This window comes from Capricornis sumatraensis, chromosome 1, assembly GCF_032405125.1.
Source record: "Capricornis sumatraensis isolate serow.1 chromosome 1, serow.2, whole genome shotgun sequence".
Taxonomy (NCBI): Eukaryota; Metazoa; Chordata; class Mammalia; order Artiodactyla; family Bovidae; genus Capricornis; species Capricornis sumatraensis.
The window spans coordinates 102,666,645-102,684,543 of record NC_091069.1 but is presented as its reverse complement, the minus strand read 5'-3'; the positions used below and the strand labels follow the sequence as shown (position 1 = coordinate 102,684,543).

At 45.3% G+C, this 17,899-nt stretch overlaps 1 protein-coding gene across 1 annotated transcript in view; it reads left to right on the top strand.

The window, feature by feature from the left end:
• VWA3B (von Willebrand factor A domain containing 3B) overlaps positions 1-17,899 on the top strand; it is a 201,729-nt gene that overhangs the window by 151,644 nt on the left and 32,186 nt on the right. The window contains 4 exon segments of the mRNA XM_068967369.1: positions 7,664-7,775; positions 12,609-12,733; positions 13,862-13,999; positions 16,092-16,192. Of these exon segments, the coding sequence (XP_068823470.1) occupies positions 7,664-7,775; positions 12,609-12,733; positions 13,862-13,999; positions 16,092-16,192 (476 nt within the window).

Genomic DNA, 17,899 nt, shown 5'->3' with positions numbered 1-17,899 from the left:
GACTGCGTAATGGAAGGAGAGGTCTTAATTCTGAACTTTTATTTTTTTAAGAAAGAAATATCTTCCTGGTATTTATTTTATTTTTGGCCACACTGCATGGCATGTGGGATCTTAGTTCCCCAACCAGAGATCAGACTCATGCCCCTTGCATTGGAAGCACAGAGTCTTAACCACTGCACCACCAGGGAGGTCCCTTAATTCTGAACTTTTTAAATTCCACTGGAAAGCTCCCTTCACCAGCTCTGCTCTTGTTGCCATGATTGAGGAGTTCAACGACATTAGCCCATCCTGAGCCCTCAGGGCTGCAGGATGGTGGAAAGCACCAAGGGCATCCAAGATATAATTAACCTCCCCAAGTTCTCCCTGGGAGCCTGGTGTAGGGCAGCCCCAGTCATAACCTTGGCTGCCTGAAACACACGGTGGTGGAAAATCTTGTTAAGCTATAAGCATCTGTGAACAACCTGAATAGAGACCTTGGAAATGAACTGACCCAGCTGGCCACACATGGTTACTACTTCCCGTTGTGACCAGCAAGGAATCTGGAGTCTTTGGCTTTGAGAAATAGCTAATTAAGTGTTCCATTCCATGGAAAATTGTCCAGGAGAAAGAGCATTAGGAAAATGCACCACAGATGGGAGGATGTGGGTGAGACTGGGTGAGAAGGGAATGGGAGAATGAAGTGATGAAAAGAAACCACTTGGATTTGAAAACATTATATTGGATTGTGACTTTGACATTACACGAGAGAACAGTAGTTCAGGAGACTTAGAAATTTCTTTGAGTTGTATAAAATGAAGTCAGAATAAGTAGAGTCATTTGTTATGTTTTCTTGCAAACAGTAATTGAACCAGTTGTCTGTCATTCCTGCCTCATAACCCATCTTTATACAGCTCTCAGTATTCCTTCTTTAAAGGGAGGCATCACACCTTAACCCTTTATGACTAGCCAGCCTCTCTCATTCCACGAGTGAAAACTGTAGTCTCTTCTGCTGATACTTGAGTCTGATAGGAGGACTGACTTCCTGGAGACTGTGACATAGAAGGTCCCCTGGTGTACAGGCAGGGAATTAGCAAGTCTGGATTGTGTATCCGCGATGCCATCACACAAAGAACAACACATGCACATTGAGGCGATAAGTGAACATCTGGAAACCAGACCCACCATGGGCTCCTGTGAGATGATGATGGTAGGACACCTGGCCAGTGTGAGGCTGAAATCCCAGACAGTGAGGCGCCCGGATATGATGGGCAAGGATGCTAAAGAGAAGATGCTGCCCATGTCATGATTGTGCCATGGTTAGCTGGGGATTTTAGGAGAGGATCCTGCTCAGGAAGACCAGCCAATGGAGGAAATTCAAAGAAGGGAAGAAAAACTCCCACCAACTCTAAATAGTATCTAGAAGGGTTTCTGTCTAGTACCCTGATGTTCAGGAGTGGAAAGGAGGGGAGGGGGGTATCAGCTCCAGGAACAAAAATCAACACCTTGATTCTTTTCATTCTAAAGCTGAAGGCAACCCTCTTGGCTAGAGATTTCAGCTGGGTGGACCCCAGCGCTCCCCTGCCACAAGGCTCGTCCTTTTTTTTTTACTTTTGTTTGTTTACTTTTGGCTGTGCTGGATCTCCACTGCTGCGCGAGGGCTTTCTCTAGTTGCAGCGAGTGGGAGCTACTGTTCGTGGCAGTTCGTGGGCCTCTCTCTGCAGTGGTTTCCCTTATTGCAGAGCACGGCTCTTAGGGCGCTGAGCTTCAGTAGTTGCAGCACATGGGCTTAGTAGTCGGCACTCGTGGTCTTAGTTCCCCTGCGGCAAGTGGAATCTTCCCAGACCAGGGATCAAACCCAGGTCCCCTGCATTGATTGGCAGGCAGATTCTCCACCGCTGGACCACCAGGGAAGTTTTCATCGTTTTTTCATTGGCATAATTCTACCCTAAACAGGTTTGGGTGTGGTCATTGACTTCACTGGCTGGAGGAGGAAAATTGAGTGCAGAGGGCTTATAAGGAGGGTCCAGGCAGGAAACAGAATCTCATTCAGTCACTTCAAGTGAAGAAACATTAATGAAGGGACTGTTTGCAGAGGGGGAGGCAGGTCAAGGCAGCTAAAAGGGGATTTCACCCCAGAACTGGCAAAGCAGGAAGTTGTCAGCACCTCTGGAGTTCAGCGGTGGAGGGAAATAGTGGTACTGGAGCCTGCAAGAGTGCAGTCCACTAGTTGGGGTTGAGGGGCCGGGTATCTGTAGAGAGACAAAAGACAGGGAGGGAGGTTGGAACCAATGCCCCAGCCCTTCTCTCCTTGCTGCCCTCTGACCTCCCACCTCCCATTGGCTCAGCCTATCAGAAGGTCAGTCAGCAAGAGAAATTGGGTCATGTTGTTCTTGGAGGGGCCAGCCTTCTGGAACATGGGGCAGGGCAGGGCAGAGAATGGACCTAGGGGCAGATGGGTGGACCAGAGTAAGCAGCACAGAGATTCTTTTGAAAAGTTTTCTTAAAGGCCCAGCATTTCTATTTACGCCATCACTTCATTTGAGATATTTCTGTACAACCACAGCAGTCAGCTGGTGGTGGTCCACACTCCAGGCAATGGCACAGAAGTGGCTCTAGTATGTACATCTCTGAAGTACCTGCCTGTGGATAACTATCAGTAATATCCAAAGTACAGACTTCAGAGCTGCAGTAATTTTCAGATTTAAATACTTAAAACCTTTTGAAGTTTTCCTCTCCTTGATTCTTCCCTAAAAGAGCAACGAGGGAATATTCCCTGAGAAGATGTTACAAATGTGCTTTTCAAGCTACAGAAATAATTTGATTCAGTGTCTAATGCATATTTATTAGGTTCCTTTGCTACTGCCCTGGTAGCTCAGGTGGTAAAGAATCTGCTTGCAATGCAGGAGACCTGCATTCAATCCCTGAGTCAGGAAGACCCGCTGGAGAAGGGAATGGCAACCTACTCCAGTGTTCTTGCCTGAAGAATTCCATGGACAGAGGAGCCTGGCAGGTTGCAGTCCATGGGGTGGCAAAGAGTCAGACATTACTGAGAGACTTACACACTTTAGATACTACCAAAAAAAAAAGAAACATCTGAAAAAATTCACCCTTCCACAAAAGCCCTTTGAGTTGCTATGGATTGAGATTTGGTTGGAGACTTTACTATCAGCGTGGTTAAGTCTCCCTAGTCCAGTGCTGCTGTGTGCTGGACTGAAGGCCATTCAGGGCTTCATTCTATCATTGTTTCCTATGCTTCGTAAGCAGCTGCTTACACAGCTCAAGGAACCACACCAGGACAAGGGTAAGGCCAAGCTGCCCCTGGAGAGGGGATTAGACGCTGCACGGAAATTTGCGGACGTGTTTTGCTCATGTGTTTTCTAACATTATGAAATTCCCTGAGGAGGAGGGGAACAAAGCTCTGCAAAAGACTTGCCAACTCTGCTTTGGATTTGAAAGTACAGCTAAGTGTCAGAGTAGCCTGGCAGGCTACAGTCCATGGGATAGAAAAAGAGTCAGCCACAACATAACTTCTGAAATGGGACAGTAATTCTCTGCATGTTCTCCTGTTTGCAGCTTCCCTCTTAAGCCTTGGGCTCACGGATGGACTCCTCAGTGTCCCCAGGAGCCCAGCACTGACCTGCTGTGCTTGAGAAATCTTGCAAGGAGACTTACCCTCCTCTTGAAATGGAGGGAGCTGGGACAGGAAATTCCACTTAGAGCTTCACTTCTATGGCTTTAGTTTGACTCCTGCTAAAACGCAAATTTCCTAGAAAGGAAAACTCTCCAAGTCTTTTCAACTCTCTACCATGGGTAGAAGAAATGGAGAAGGAAATGGCAACCCATTCCCATATTCTTGCCTGGGAAATCAGGAGCCTGGCAGGCTACAGTCCATGGGTTTGCAAAGAGTCTGACACAATTTAGCAACTGAACACCAACAACAGCAACCATGGGTCGGTCACTCCCATTCTGCTGCCTCGAGGAACTGGGCAGGAGTGTGCCACCCTTGGTTTACATCTTCCTGTAAGGTCATTTTCTCATTTTCTCTCCAGAAACCATTTCTAAAAGGGACGCAGATCCTGGATACTCTTGTGGTGGAGCAAACCCCTCTACATATAAATGAGAGGAGAGAGAGAGTAGGTCAGAAAATGCTCCAGGCTGGCCTGTTCTCACTAGGTTTCAAAAGAGTTTCCAAACGTTCTGGTCTCATAATTAGGATCTCTATGGAGAGGAAAGGTCAGAAGATCCCTGGCCCTACATGTAGTATCTGGATCACAGCAGTCAGACTTTACTTGGCTTTAAGGACAAAATATGGCCAGAGAAGCATGTTGGATCTGCTGCTAGTACTGTTTAGGGGTTGTTTGCAGCAGAGTTCAATGATTTGAGGCAGGAAAAAAATACAGTGATTTTACAACAACATTTTGAGCCAAAGACTAGTTCTACTTACATCATAGAAGTGTGTTCTGTACCTGATGTGAAAACATGCTGTTTGTTAAGTGGAAAATTCTAAAGCATCAAACATTTAGTGATCTCCACCCCACCAATGCAAACCTGAGAACATGACCTTGAAACTAAGTAATAAAACAAATGGAGGGTATTGCATCTTGGATCCTGTATCTATTGATACATCACTTGATAACTGAATCTGGCAAAAGAGTGAATTGGAGTCTCTGAATTTTGGAAACAAGGTAGAATCAAATTACCCAGAGAACAGCATCCCTAACTGCCAGCATCACTGCCCATCTGACTTCCTCACTAAAACTGGCCTGCAGGTACTCCCATGCACCTGAGCCTACAGATAGGTTGGCTTATTTATTTAGTGCTGGCATTTCTCGTTCTCTCATTCTCCATCCTCTGTGACTCTCATCCTCCATAGATTTCTTTTTCAAGCCCAATAGCATGCTTGTATTATGCATATGATTAGTTGCCTTATGGCAGAAAAGGAGCTTAGTCCAGTGGCTAAGAGTACATGCTCCCAATGCAGGGCACCTGGGTTTGAGCCCTGGACAGGGAACTAGATCACACATACAGCAACTAAAGATCCCGTGTGCTGCAACTAAGACTGGGTGCAGCCAAATAAATAATTTTTTTTTTTAAATATGAAGTCTTTGGCAAGATTCAAAAATAGCAGGATGTCATCTCTCTGGAAAGGTGCCATCGGCATTGTGGCTGAAGGGATGAGGTATCTAGCTGCCCTGAGTGGTGTCCTACCATCCTGAAAGACCAGTGCTCTATTTTTGTGAATGAATCCATATATTAAAGCTGGTCCCCATAGGTCTGTGTTGCCAAGGCCTCTCTGCTCTATCTGTGGTATAGCTGAGTTGCCTGTGCAGGGATATGGAAGAATCACTGAGTGTGCAGTGAGAGGTTCCTTCCATACAGCTCCACACTACAGAATCAGCCAGGAGCGAGTTCTTGCCAATAGTAGTAACAGTTGGAAACAAGAGCAGAGTGAATGTGAGTATACAAAGCCCTGTAGTAGCTGTAATGGTCCTTTCAGGAGAACTCAAGGTATGGGAATGGTATGAAGGAGGGATGATACTTTTTGACTGTTTAGAAAGGCAGGGTTTTAGGGGGGTGGTTTTTTGGCAGTGCCTCACAGCATGTGGGATCTTAGTTCCCTGACCAGGGATTGAACCCAAGCCCCCTGCTTTGAAAGGGTGGAGTTTTAATCACTGGACCACCAAGGAAGTCCCAGAAAGGCAGTTGCTTAGGTAGCATTTTCAGTGTGTTAAAAATGAACACGAGCAGCTCTCTGCATCGCTTCCATTCGTTGCTATTACCCTTGCAGGGAAGGTCTTCACAGAGTGAGTGGTTTTTCTGTATTAGATGCATTGGGAAGTAAGTGACAGCTATAGGAGGGTAAAAAAGAGCTCTCTGATGATTTCAGGCAAATGACTTCACAGATTTGTACCTGTGGAACTGTAGAGAGCAATCATATTTGTTAGCTTCTGGCTAAGAGAAGCTCTCTGGTTGAGAGAATCAATATTTGGAATCTAGAGATAAAAAGAGGCTAGGTAAATAAATTATGTGATTATTCTTATTTCGAATTTTGAAAAGGAGTTTTAGATAAACCTAAGCATAGGTTCTGTTTTACAGATGAAATCTAAAGGAGAAAAATGGCTTTCTAGAATCAATGTGGAAATCTTTTGTAAATAATAGGTTGTTATTGGTCTGGAGCTGATAAGACTGCCTCATGCCTCAGGGACCAACAGCATCTCCCTGGCTGATTGGTCTTTGATATGAACACTGATGGTGTGAAGCAATGTGGCTTTGGAAATTAAATTTATGTAAAGGTGAGGTATTTATGTGACATCTGATTTAATTTGGCATATTCTGAATTTTCAAGATTTTGAATTCTATCAATAATAAGAATATACTGTACATGGAATCTGCCATCAAGTAACTGACTACAGTTCTTATGTAGTCTGTGGTGTGGGCATCTCTTTGGGGTAATTATGATGGAAAACTCTGCTGAGTATGTCACAGTTCTGACCATGACTTTTCTGTTATGTTGTAAGAACTACAAGCCAGGGTATCATGCTTCTGTTCCTGCCCTTGTGCGCATGTGACCTGACAGTTTCTCCAGTACTGCAGAAAGTCTGCTAAGGCTAAGACTCTCCTGGACAGATATTAGAGGACATTAGAGATCATTTATTTTGTCCTCTTATTTTGCACACGCAGAAACTGAAGCCCAGAAATGTTAATATACTGCCCAAGCTCACACAACCACCTGGATAGCACTTGGTCCCATTTCTCCTGTCCCCTGGTCCAGTCCCATCTTTTTGAGACCATTTCATACTGGCAGAAGGTCATTTTGATTGTCCATGGAAAGAAGTGCTTAGATGTCTTCTCTGGTTGAAAGCCTAGGAACAGTCAGATGATATTCACCATCTACCAATGATGTTGAGCCATCCTCTTTGATATACTGACTGCATGTCTAAAAACAGAAATTCCATGAGAATGGAGGGTGCCAAGCAAAATCCAGCTAGGTGGGAACATCAAAAGGTGTTCGTCATCTTCCATTTTTGTCTGTGGCCACATAAGCTAAAAGCTATGTGAGTCTGAAGACTTGAACACATCCCACAGCCCTGGGTCAGGAAGATCCTCTGGAGAAGGGGAAGGCAACCCACTCCAGTATTGTTGCCTGGAGAATCCCATAGACAGAGGAGCCTGGTGGGCCATGGTCCATAGCATCGCAAAGAACTGGACACGACTGAAGTGACTTGGTGCTCACACTACGGTTGTGACTGCTAATTTAAAGTCTTTATCTGATTATTCCAATGCCTGACTCGTCTCAATTCTGTGGTCTATCGATTGCCTTTTACCTTGAGAATTGATCATGTTTGCTTGCTTTTTTGTATGTTGCATTTTGGCTTGTATAATGCATATATATTAAATATTGTGTTTTAAGACTCTAGGTTCTGTTTAAATGCACTGGAAAAGGTTGACTTTTTTGGTTTCATTTTAACTTGATTAGATTAGGCTGGAAATTCTGCCTCATTTTCTATGTGCAGTGGTTCCCCATATCTGTTCAAGTTTAAGAGCCTGTTCCCCAACAGAGTCCTCCAGAGTGAGTATATAGTATGTGCATGTTCTGTAATTCTTCAGTGATGTAATTCTCATCAGAGAATAACAAACTGTCTTGTTCCTGTGATTATTAATGTTTTATTTATTTATTTTTTAGCAACAGAAAATTCAAGGAACTCCAACAAAGAAAAACAAATCAAAAAAATTGGATCCACTCAGAGGCCAGAAGGTTATTGCAAGATGTGATGAAAATGGCTTTTATTTTCCAGGTAGGTTATTTTGTAAAATTCCTTTGCTAAGTAATATGATATCAGGGACCAGAAGTTCTCAAACTGTGCTTTCCCTATCACACTGACACTTCATGAGTTGTACTAAGGTATTCCACTTCTAAAGTGAAAGGATGATGAGGTTTCTACCCATATTTGTGGAGAAGTAATCACCAGAAAAACTTATTAATCTTTCATTTGTTTAGTAAACAAGTTTTTTACTACAGATTTACTATGTTCCATGGAGAAGGCAATGGTACCCCACTCCAGTACTCTTGCCTGGAGAATCCCGTGGACGGAGGAGCATGGTAGGCTGCAGTCCATGGGGTCGCGAAGAGTCAGACACAATTGAGCGACTTCCCTTTCACTTTTCACTTTCATGCACTGGAGAAGGAAATGGCAACCCACTCCAGTGTTCTTGCCTGGAGAATCCCAGTGGTCCATCAGTTAAGACTCCAGGCTTCCACTGTAGGGGGCATAGATTTGAACCCTGGTCAGGAAGCTAAGATCCCACATAGTGTGTGGCACAGCCAAACAAAATTTAAAAATTAATTAATTAAAAGGGGCCATGAGATTATCTAGGGGGAGAGAGTTCTAGCAAGGGAAGAACAGGGCTTCACTAGAAGCCCTGAGAATGGAATGCCTATGACATCCTCTTCCTTAGAGGAAGAGGCACATGAGTCTGGGACCTGATGAATTGTAGATGCACCATGAGACACTAACGTTGTCAGAGAAGGAATTGGAGATATGGATCTAGAGTCTGGAGAGGAAATCTGTCCAGAGATACAAATTTTTGACATGTCAGCACAAAAGTATTCACTGAAACCGTGTAAAAGCCTATGGGGAAAGAGAGCTTAAAGAACCCAGAAGAAGAGGTGTCAATCAGAAAGATTATACCTTGAAGTATAGCCAATCCTATTCCCAGTCACCATTTAAAAATCACCATTTATTTATTACACTTAATTAAATCTGCTTTTTAAGTGGGAAAAATACTTAAATAGGAATTTGGGTTTCCAGCAGACATATGTGTAGAACTAACAACTAGATATTGTATTTGAATTTTTTTACTCCTTCCAAAAAGGAAGGCCAAATAGAATTTTGAGGAACACAGGCATGATCTTCATTGCTGACTCCTTTCTGATAATCTTTGTTCAAAGCCTCATAAGGCTCAGCTTCAGAGCCTTTGGATCAAAGCATCCTTTGCTTAAGGCCAGGTCTGTGCAGGAGCAAAGCTGGCTCAGTTCTTGCTGCCACCCTTGGGAATCAGAGCAAGGATTTCCATTTGGCTACCTCTGTTGCAAAGAATTGATGCTTTCAAATTGTGGTGCTGGAGAAGACTCTTGAGAGTCCCTTGGACAGCAAGGAGATCAAACCAGTCAATCCTAAAGGAAATCAGTCCTTTATTCATAGTATATTCATTGGAAGGATTGATGCTGAAGCTCCAATACTTTGGCCAGCTGATGCAAAGAGCTGACTCATTGGAAAATACCTTGATGCTGGGAAAGATTGAGGGCAGGAGGAAAAAGGGGTGGCAGAGGACTAGATGGTTGGATAGTATCACCAACACAATGAACATGAGTTTAAGCAAACTCTGGGAGGTAGTGAAGAACAGGGAAGCCTGGCATACTGCAGTCCATGGGGTCACAAATAGTTGGACACGACTAAGTGACTGAACAACAACAGGAACCTCTGCTCCAGGGATCAGTGTGGATTAGCTAGTGGAGGACAGACTGTGTTGTGCAGAACAGAAGTGACAAGCTGATAGCCTGATTCATTCTGATGCTGAAAATCAGGAAGGCGGAACTTTATTTTAATCATTATTTGTAGGAACTGTGTCATCTTTCCTGTTCTCCAGTAAAAAGCAACATTTTATCTCAGGAAATCCTCAATGATGAAAAGTCTGGGTTGCAAGATTTCTGCACTATGCCATCAGAACAAGTTACAACAGGGAAAAAAAAAAAAAAAGGCTGGGGGTGGGAAACAGAATACTTTCTCAGGTGTAATGATTTAGGACCAGAAAAATCCTAATTTTTTTTTGAAATCTGTTTCTTGCCTCTACCAGCCAGGTGACAGGCATCACTGAGGTATTCTGAGCTTGTTTCCTTCTCTCTCCAAATGGGATTTAAAACAGTGAAAACCCCCATAAGATCGTGATGTCGATTAAATTTGATAATGTGCAGCATTTTGAAATTGGAAAGTGTTAATTACCTGTAGAGTTTTTCTATTACTGCCCCTTGGGAGATATAAACAACTCACCTGGGGTCCTCACCTGGGGGTATAGAACACTGCTGGAAGTTTAAAAACTTTAACAGTAGTTTTAAAAGTTTAAGAGCAATTCATAAAGGCAAAGCCAGCACAGTGAGCTACAGAGGAAACCTGAGACTAAAGGGAGAAGAGACTATGATGACTAGATGTGTAAGCTGGAAGTCAGTGGAGGCGGGGCGAGTGGAAGGCGCATTTCCAGTTGAGCAGAACGGATGCCTCTTCCAGGAAACGGAATCCCAGCCCAGCTGTGAATATCAGAAGGTTCTTATAGCCAGAGGTAAAAAAAAATCTGCACTCCAGCCTAAGAAATTCCTGTTTGGAATGAAGATTGAAAACCACCCCTGCTTTCTTTTGCTAAATGAACTGACCCATGCTGTCTACTTAGACTGTTTCTTCATTCCTCGGACCTTTGGGCATGGGCAGTGTTTTCAGAGAGTCTCAACTGGGGGGTACCCCCTTCTCCCCCCACCTGGGTATAGGAGAATCCCCCAGCCGAGGTAGGGAAGCTGACTCATACCCAGGAAGATGGGGGTCCCTGAGCCTCCAGTAGGAGGAAGAAGTAAAGCCATGGAGGTGGTTCTGGTCCAGACTCCAGAGCCAGAGCCCCAAATGGCCCTGGGAGATACCTTCTCACCTCTCTGGGGCTGAGGGCAGAAGGAAACTGCAGAGTAAGGGCAGCCCAGGATAGGAAGCCAATCTGGAATCAGGACCTGGAAATGGCAGTGACTCCTTAATGAGCTGGAGAAGGAGTTAGTGCAGAGGCTGAGCCATAACCAGACAGGCCAGCAGCTCTGGGTCCTCCATCCTGCTTAACAGCCAGCCAGGTGTCAACACCATGAGGCTGGCTCTACGGTTAATTGGGAAGAAACTACACTGATTTCTGGAGGTGAACAAAAACCCACGAATGCAGAGATTGAAACAGAAAAGAGCTGGTAGAAACATACCAAATGTCTAGGTCTAATGATCTAGATCAGGGGCAGGAAGGCTTTTTATGTAAAAAAGTAGCTAATATATGGTGTAGACTCCACGGGCCATGCAACTGCACAGCTGCTCAACTCAGGCAGACACCTGCACCCCAGTTTTAAGAATGGATTCTACACAGTCCCAAAGGCTAAGAATTCGAGGAGGGTCACACTGGCCAACGAGGTCATCCTGGCAGCTTGGACCCTCACTCCTGCTCTGTGGCACTGGTTGGTGGTAGTGGCAGGGGTACACATTATGCTGGGGATGTAAGGATCCTTCTCACCTCACAGTGGTTCTTTGTTTTCATAGGAGGAATTCTTTATAAAAAGTAGCATTTGTTTTCCTAATGAAAAGGGTAGAAGAGTCAGTTTATGGTAGAAAACGTGTGAATAGTGTGTAAATAGTACTTCAAAAACCAAACCAAACATCTTAGTCCAATAAGAAAACAGATAACATAAAGCTGGTTTTCTTATGTGTGTGTGTGGTGAGGGGTGGTTGTTTTGTTTTTAAGCTTCCCCTTTCTTGGCCATTTAAAACAAGAAACGTGGGGACCTTCCCTGGCGATGCAGTGGTTAAGACTCAGCCCCTCTACTGCAGGGGACATGGGTTGGATGCCTGGTGGAGGAACTAAGATCCTGTAAGCTTCACAGCGTGGCCAGTATAAGAGAAAAGGATTAGATCCTTTATAAATAAATAACTGAAACAAGATACGTGGACTCAAGATGAAAGCCAGCAGCTGTTTCTTTGCCACTTGGAGGGACCTAAGACCGGAGAAGGCAATGGCAACCCACTCCAGTACTTTTGCCTGGAAAATCCCATGGATGGAGGAGCCTGGTGGGCTGCAGTCCATGAGGTCACTAAGTCGGACATGACTGAGCGACTTCACTTTCACTTTTCACTGTCATGCATTGGAGAAGGAAATGGCAACCCATTCCTGTGTTCTTCCCTGGAGAATCCCAGGGACGGCAGAGCCTGGTGGGCTGCCGTCTATGGGGTCACACAGAGTCGGACACAACTGAAGCAACTTAGCAGCAGCAGCAGGACCTAAGACTTCACCAAGGCTGGCGAGTGAGCTGGAGTAGGGAAGGAAGCCAAGGCACTCAGGCTGTTGGAGCCCAGTGTGGGGACGAGTGCATTTCTGTCTCAGGATAAGGTGGTCCAAGTGAAGCTGTTACTGCTGAGGATGGGAATTCATATTTCCTTTCACTTTCTCAATTTAACAATAATGATTTTCTGTCTCCAAGTATATTATAGAAGGAAATATGGCTGAAATAAATAAATAAGATGGTAGGAAGCCTCCAGGGAGAAGGTATTTCTAGGATCAGTGTTCCCATCAGGATGGCTTCTGGGAATACTGGTTGAACAAGCCCCCACGTGTTCTCTCAGCTTCCCAGCTCAGCTCCAGACCAGAGCACGGCACTGCTGTCTGAGCTGGTTAACCCTAGCAGGCATCACACAGAACCCAGCATTATGCAGTGGAGAAATCAAGGGGCTCGCTGATTTCAGCAGGCAAAGTGTTATAACTTAGCAAACCCAAGAGCATGGGGGCAAGCCTAAGGGAACAGGCATTGTCTTTATATTTTATTTCAATAATTTGATTCCTTATAGGTGTTGTGAAGAAGTGTGTGAGCCCCACCCATGCACTTGTGGGCTTCAGGTATGGAGACACCAAGGTTGTGCCCATCTCGTTCATCACGCCGGTGGGGGGCGCCATGCCCTGCCCACTGCTCCAGGTACCTGCTCCAGCTAGCTGTTCCTGGGCCCCTTTTCACCTTGCCTAGAGCTCTGGACAGCAGCGGCCCCTGTTCCTGTGACCTCTTGCTTACCAGTTCCTTTGCTCTTGACCCTTATCTGCCAATGCCCTGTTTAAATAGCTCAGACGTGCATGTGTTGCCCCTTGAGGTTTTTGTTGCTTTACAGACAGTAGATGGGTGGGGGAAGGGAGTTGCTATAACTGCTGGAGCTCTGGAAGCCTTCACTGCAGGAAATCATACTAAAACAGATTGAATAACAAGAGCAGAGATAGCACTTGCCCTGACACCATAAGTCAATTGATGCCAGACCTTGATGCCATAATGCAGTTACCCCTAAATGTGCATCCAGGGATGAGCCAGGCTGATGTGTTCTCATCTATTTATAAATTCATCAGAGCCATGCTGTGTCTGCCCATTCTCCTGTATTATCCTTATTCCAGCACCAAGGCCAGAGTAGAGAGAAGGCCTCTGCAGAGTTCCACTGCTGCTGTTTCTTGAATAGTATGAGCCTGGAGGAAAAAAAGCACTGAGGGGCACTCAGAGGATTCACATGTGTTGTCTGTTCCCATATCTCCTGGGCAGACCCAAAGGCACATCAGGGCACTTTCCCCGATCATGAATCCCCTCGCTCTGACTGATGCCCAAAACTTTGTGTGTTCCTTCACCAGACTTTGTTTCTCCTGGAAGTTCTCTCTCTGTGACTTTTCCCCATGGATTCCAGGTGTGAGATTTAGAGCCACATTAAACAAACACACTCCTTTCCTCCATCCCTGACAGCCCTTCAAACCCATTCTTGCGTCAGAGTCCTGGTTCCTTCAACCAGTCATTGTAAGAGTTGGTTTCCAGAACCCTCGCCACCTCGCTCCTGAGATCCTTGGCAGGTGAAGCCCTGCTGAATGCAGCTTCCCCAAACTGATCACAAAATTCCAGCCAGGGCCCTTTGAACCCAGAGAATGTTGCAACTATAACTCTTTCCAACTAAGAAAAAAATGTATTTGAATCCTAGCATCAGCTAGCATCTTGGGGTGTTTTCAAACATGCTTATTTACTATTGTCTCTAAGATCCATAAGCTGAATATTTGCTCTGAAAGATGTTCTCATCTACAGGTTGGAGATTATGTGTTTGCCAAAATTGTGATCCCCAAAGGATTTGACTTCTATGTCCCCGCCATTGTTATTGCACTTCCAAACCAAGATATGGCTGACAATAAATTCTACACAGTTTTAAAGTGTAACAACCGGAGAGTAAGTAGACTTTCATTTAGAAAAGCATTTTTCTTTAGGCAGAAAGTGGCTTCCTTGACCCCTGCCTTTCTTGTGTGCAGTAGCTGGCTCTTTCCTGCCCTGGCTGTATCTATTTCCCCTGCACATCCAGCTTCTGTGGCTAGAGTTCCGTCCACTGGGCGACTCGAAGTCTGCCCTTGCTAAGGTCACAGTGCTCTCCTAACTTCCCCATCAGATGGTCTCTGGGGCTTTCATTCCACATTTGGGGACTGGGGAGGCTTGCTCCAGTTCTGGCTTTGTCAAGAGCCTCCCTAGTTTCTTACAGCAACGCCCCCCTCCCTACCGCTCCTCCCTATGTATTTTTCCTAAAAGTTTTAGAAAAAATATCAGGTTACAATGATGAGGTCACTTGCCTACCTGATGTGCCACCTGCCCCTGCTCCATCCCTACACACACACACACACACACACACACACACACACACACACACACACACACACACAAACACACTTTAACCTCAAGGAAAAGCCCAGCCCAGCCTCAGCCTGACCCCCTGCCCTGTGAGTTTGACTCCCAGCCATGTGGAAGGCTCACTGCTTCCTGAACACAGTGGAGTTTCTCAAGCCTCTAGGTTTTTAACCCTTCCTGGATCACCCTCTCCATCTTCTTATGTATAAACTCCTGTCCCCTAAAGATTCTGCCCTGTTTCTGCTGAGGCCCCCAGGTCCCCTTGCACAACATCCTGCCTTCCTCTCACACCAGATCCCTCTCCAATCTCCCAACTCCTTAAAGGCAGGGCCTGGGTCCTATCCATCTTTGCACCCCTGGTACAGCTGCTGATAATGAGCACATTCTCTCCATGGTTTTATAAAGCGCTTGCATAAGTGATGTTTCTAGTGGAAATAATACTGTTTTGATGGCCCATATAATATGCCTGGAAAATGTATTGGCAAGCAAATACAATCGTGCTGACTATATTCAGCACTTTCTATGTGGCATGGGTACAAACCCAAGTGCTTCACACATAGTGAACAGTTGGATGCTGAGAACACTGTGAGGTACATACTCATATCCCCATTTTTATATAAGAAGTCAGAAGTGGAGAAGTGAAGTCACACCTAGGGTGGCGGTGTTACAGGCATTTGAACCAGGAAGTCTGATTTTATGGCCTGCTCTCGAAATATCTGTGCCCAACTGCCTAGTAAACAGAATTAAAATATCTTGTCAATTCTTGACTGTAACTGAGGTATGTCCATCAGGGAAGGGGTCATGGTGACTGAATTTTAGGATGAAGGGATGAAATTTAGGATGGATGAGTGAAGGCTATCAGACCCTGTGTCCCCTGGAGTGCTGTATCCAATCCAACAGATCAAGAAGGAGAAAGGGCACCTTCTCATCAATCCAGGAAAACCCCTGAGGGATGATGGAGTCTTCTGGGGCTGTTTGGATGATAGTGAAGAAGGCTGGAAGTGGGTGGGAAGCATCTCTGCCAGGGGGCCCTGCTCTGGGGACTTCTACCAGGCAAGAGAGGAGAAAGCAGATATAGGGTCTTTGGAAGAGATGCCCCTGAATGGGTTCCAGGTGACCCAGGGTCCCTGAGGAAGAGCCTTGGAGCCCAGGAAGGACCTCAGAAATTATCCACAGGGCAGCAGGGCCATAGAGACTACATAGCATGGTATGGAAGATAGATGTCAAGGACAATTCTGATAGGAATTCTGGGAGACCCGGGGGCTGACAGTGGGACTTTGAGCATCAGGTGGTGGTGATAATTTATAAGTCCAGAAAGGAGATGGCCAAGACTGAAGTTAAGATGGAAAGGAAGATAGTTACATGAAATAGTGTGTGTTTGTGCATGCACAACACGCATCTTAGGGGGGTGAACTTGGCAAATGGTCCAGAATGTGGAAAAATGACAGAAAGGATTCAATGATGACTTTCATTCAGCATGAAATTACCAAGTTAGACTCTGCATTCAAACCACTCTCTTTAGTGTCACCAGAATAGGAAAATGGCTGGTAGCTATTACAATGGGCTGTACTAGAAAAATAAAATCACATCTGAATTGTGGACATTTCTGATTTAAATTGAATAAACTCTTTTGGTATTATTACAGGAATTTTGCCCTCGGAGTGCACTCATTAAGATCAGCCAAAACAAATATGCTCTCTCTTGCTCTCATATTAACTCACCCCCAATTCAGGAGGATTCAAAAGTGTAAGTGGACCCAACTTCTTATTTTCTGAATTTGATTTATGCCTTTGCACTTTTCATCTGCTTCTGAGTTGAGATCCATGATCTCTAAATGCTTGGGGAGAAAAGCAAAAGTGAGGATTTCCTGCTAAAATGCCAGTCTAGGATGATGGTTCCTTCCACATCACACCTTTTATCTGCTGGCTGTTTGTCTATCTGGTTCTAATCTCAAATTCAACATTATGTATTTTACTGACTTTTCAGAGAAGCATTCAATCCTGTCGTAAATCTGAAGGAATTGTTTCCTTTTATTGGTAAGGATTCAAAGCCTTCCAAGATGAAATCTTACTAAAAAGCACAGGTTAGATTAAGTTACACTTGGGACCAATCACCCGTTGCCTCTCCCCATGGGGGGTGAGAGTAAGGTGCAGGTCCTGGCTTACCTGTGCCCTGGTGAATGTGGGTAGGTGGTAGTTTCCTGGGGTAACAGTGGAGTGAACACATTTTTATCTGAGGCAACAGGATCACTAAAAGCTGGAAAGGTGGATTAAAGCAAAATCAGTAAGAAAAAGCTGAGACCTGGAGAGTAGGCAAGAACCCAAGTCCCTGAGGCCAACAAGGAGCATCAGAGTTGGAGCCAGAGCCATGACCTTGGAGGTGACCTTGAACACAGGTTGGGCCATCTTTGGGTGCCAACCTTCCATATCCCCATGGCCTCACCTGTGCTTCATAGACAGAAACCACCAGACATTCCCTCACTGTGCTGCTTTCCCCACCTCTGGGCTTGTGGAAGCCTGGATCCTTCCCCCTGACATCAGAGTCCCTCCTTGTCCTACACTGATCTGCCCAGTATGTCTGTTGCAGGAAGAAGGACCTCTTCCAGAACCCAAGAGTGGGGGCTTGTCTAACACTTGGAAATGAATTGTCCTAGGAGACACATGTGCTGACAAAGCAAGAGACTTTATCGGGAAGGGGCACCTCTGTGGAGAGCAGCAGGGCAAGGGAACCAGGAGGACTGCTCTGCCATGTGGCTCCCAGTCTCGGTTTTATGGTGATGGGATTAGTTTCCGGGTTGTCTCTGGCCAGTCATTCTGATTCAGGGTCCTTCCTGGTGGTGTACACATCACTCAGCCAAGATGGATTCCAGCCAATAGGATTCTGGGAGATTGGTAGGACATGTGGACTGGAGTCTCCTCTCTCCTTTTGACCTTCCCCGAGTTCTTCCAGTTGGTGGTAAGCTTGTTAGTTCCACATTCCTTACCAGGACCTCCTGCTTGAAATAATTCATGCAAGTGGTTACTATGGTGCCTGGCCAGGGCAGGCAGTTTCAATCAGTAGTTCCCCTAATAGATCTGTACCCCACTGGAGTCTTGCTCAGTCTGGGATCCTTGCTCAGTCAACTACCCTGGACTCCCTTCATCACCCAGATCTGAAACCACACAACCCAGACTGGAACTTGAACCCCCTGTCTTTTAACTTAGACCACACTCCTGGTCTCAGGACTTCACGAAGCTCAGGTTCTTGATGTCTCATTGCAGAAAGAATTCAGCGAGAGACAAATTCATAGGTAAGAAGTGGATTTATTTAAAGACAGACATATTCTATAAACAGCTTGCAAATATTTCTCAGCACTGCTGCACATGTGCTACCTTAGGTCAGGAGGCTTCCTCCTGCCCTGCTGTCCAGCCATCTACCCTGAGGGCTGGGCAGAAGAATCTTCCTCACAGGCAA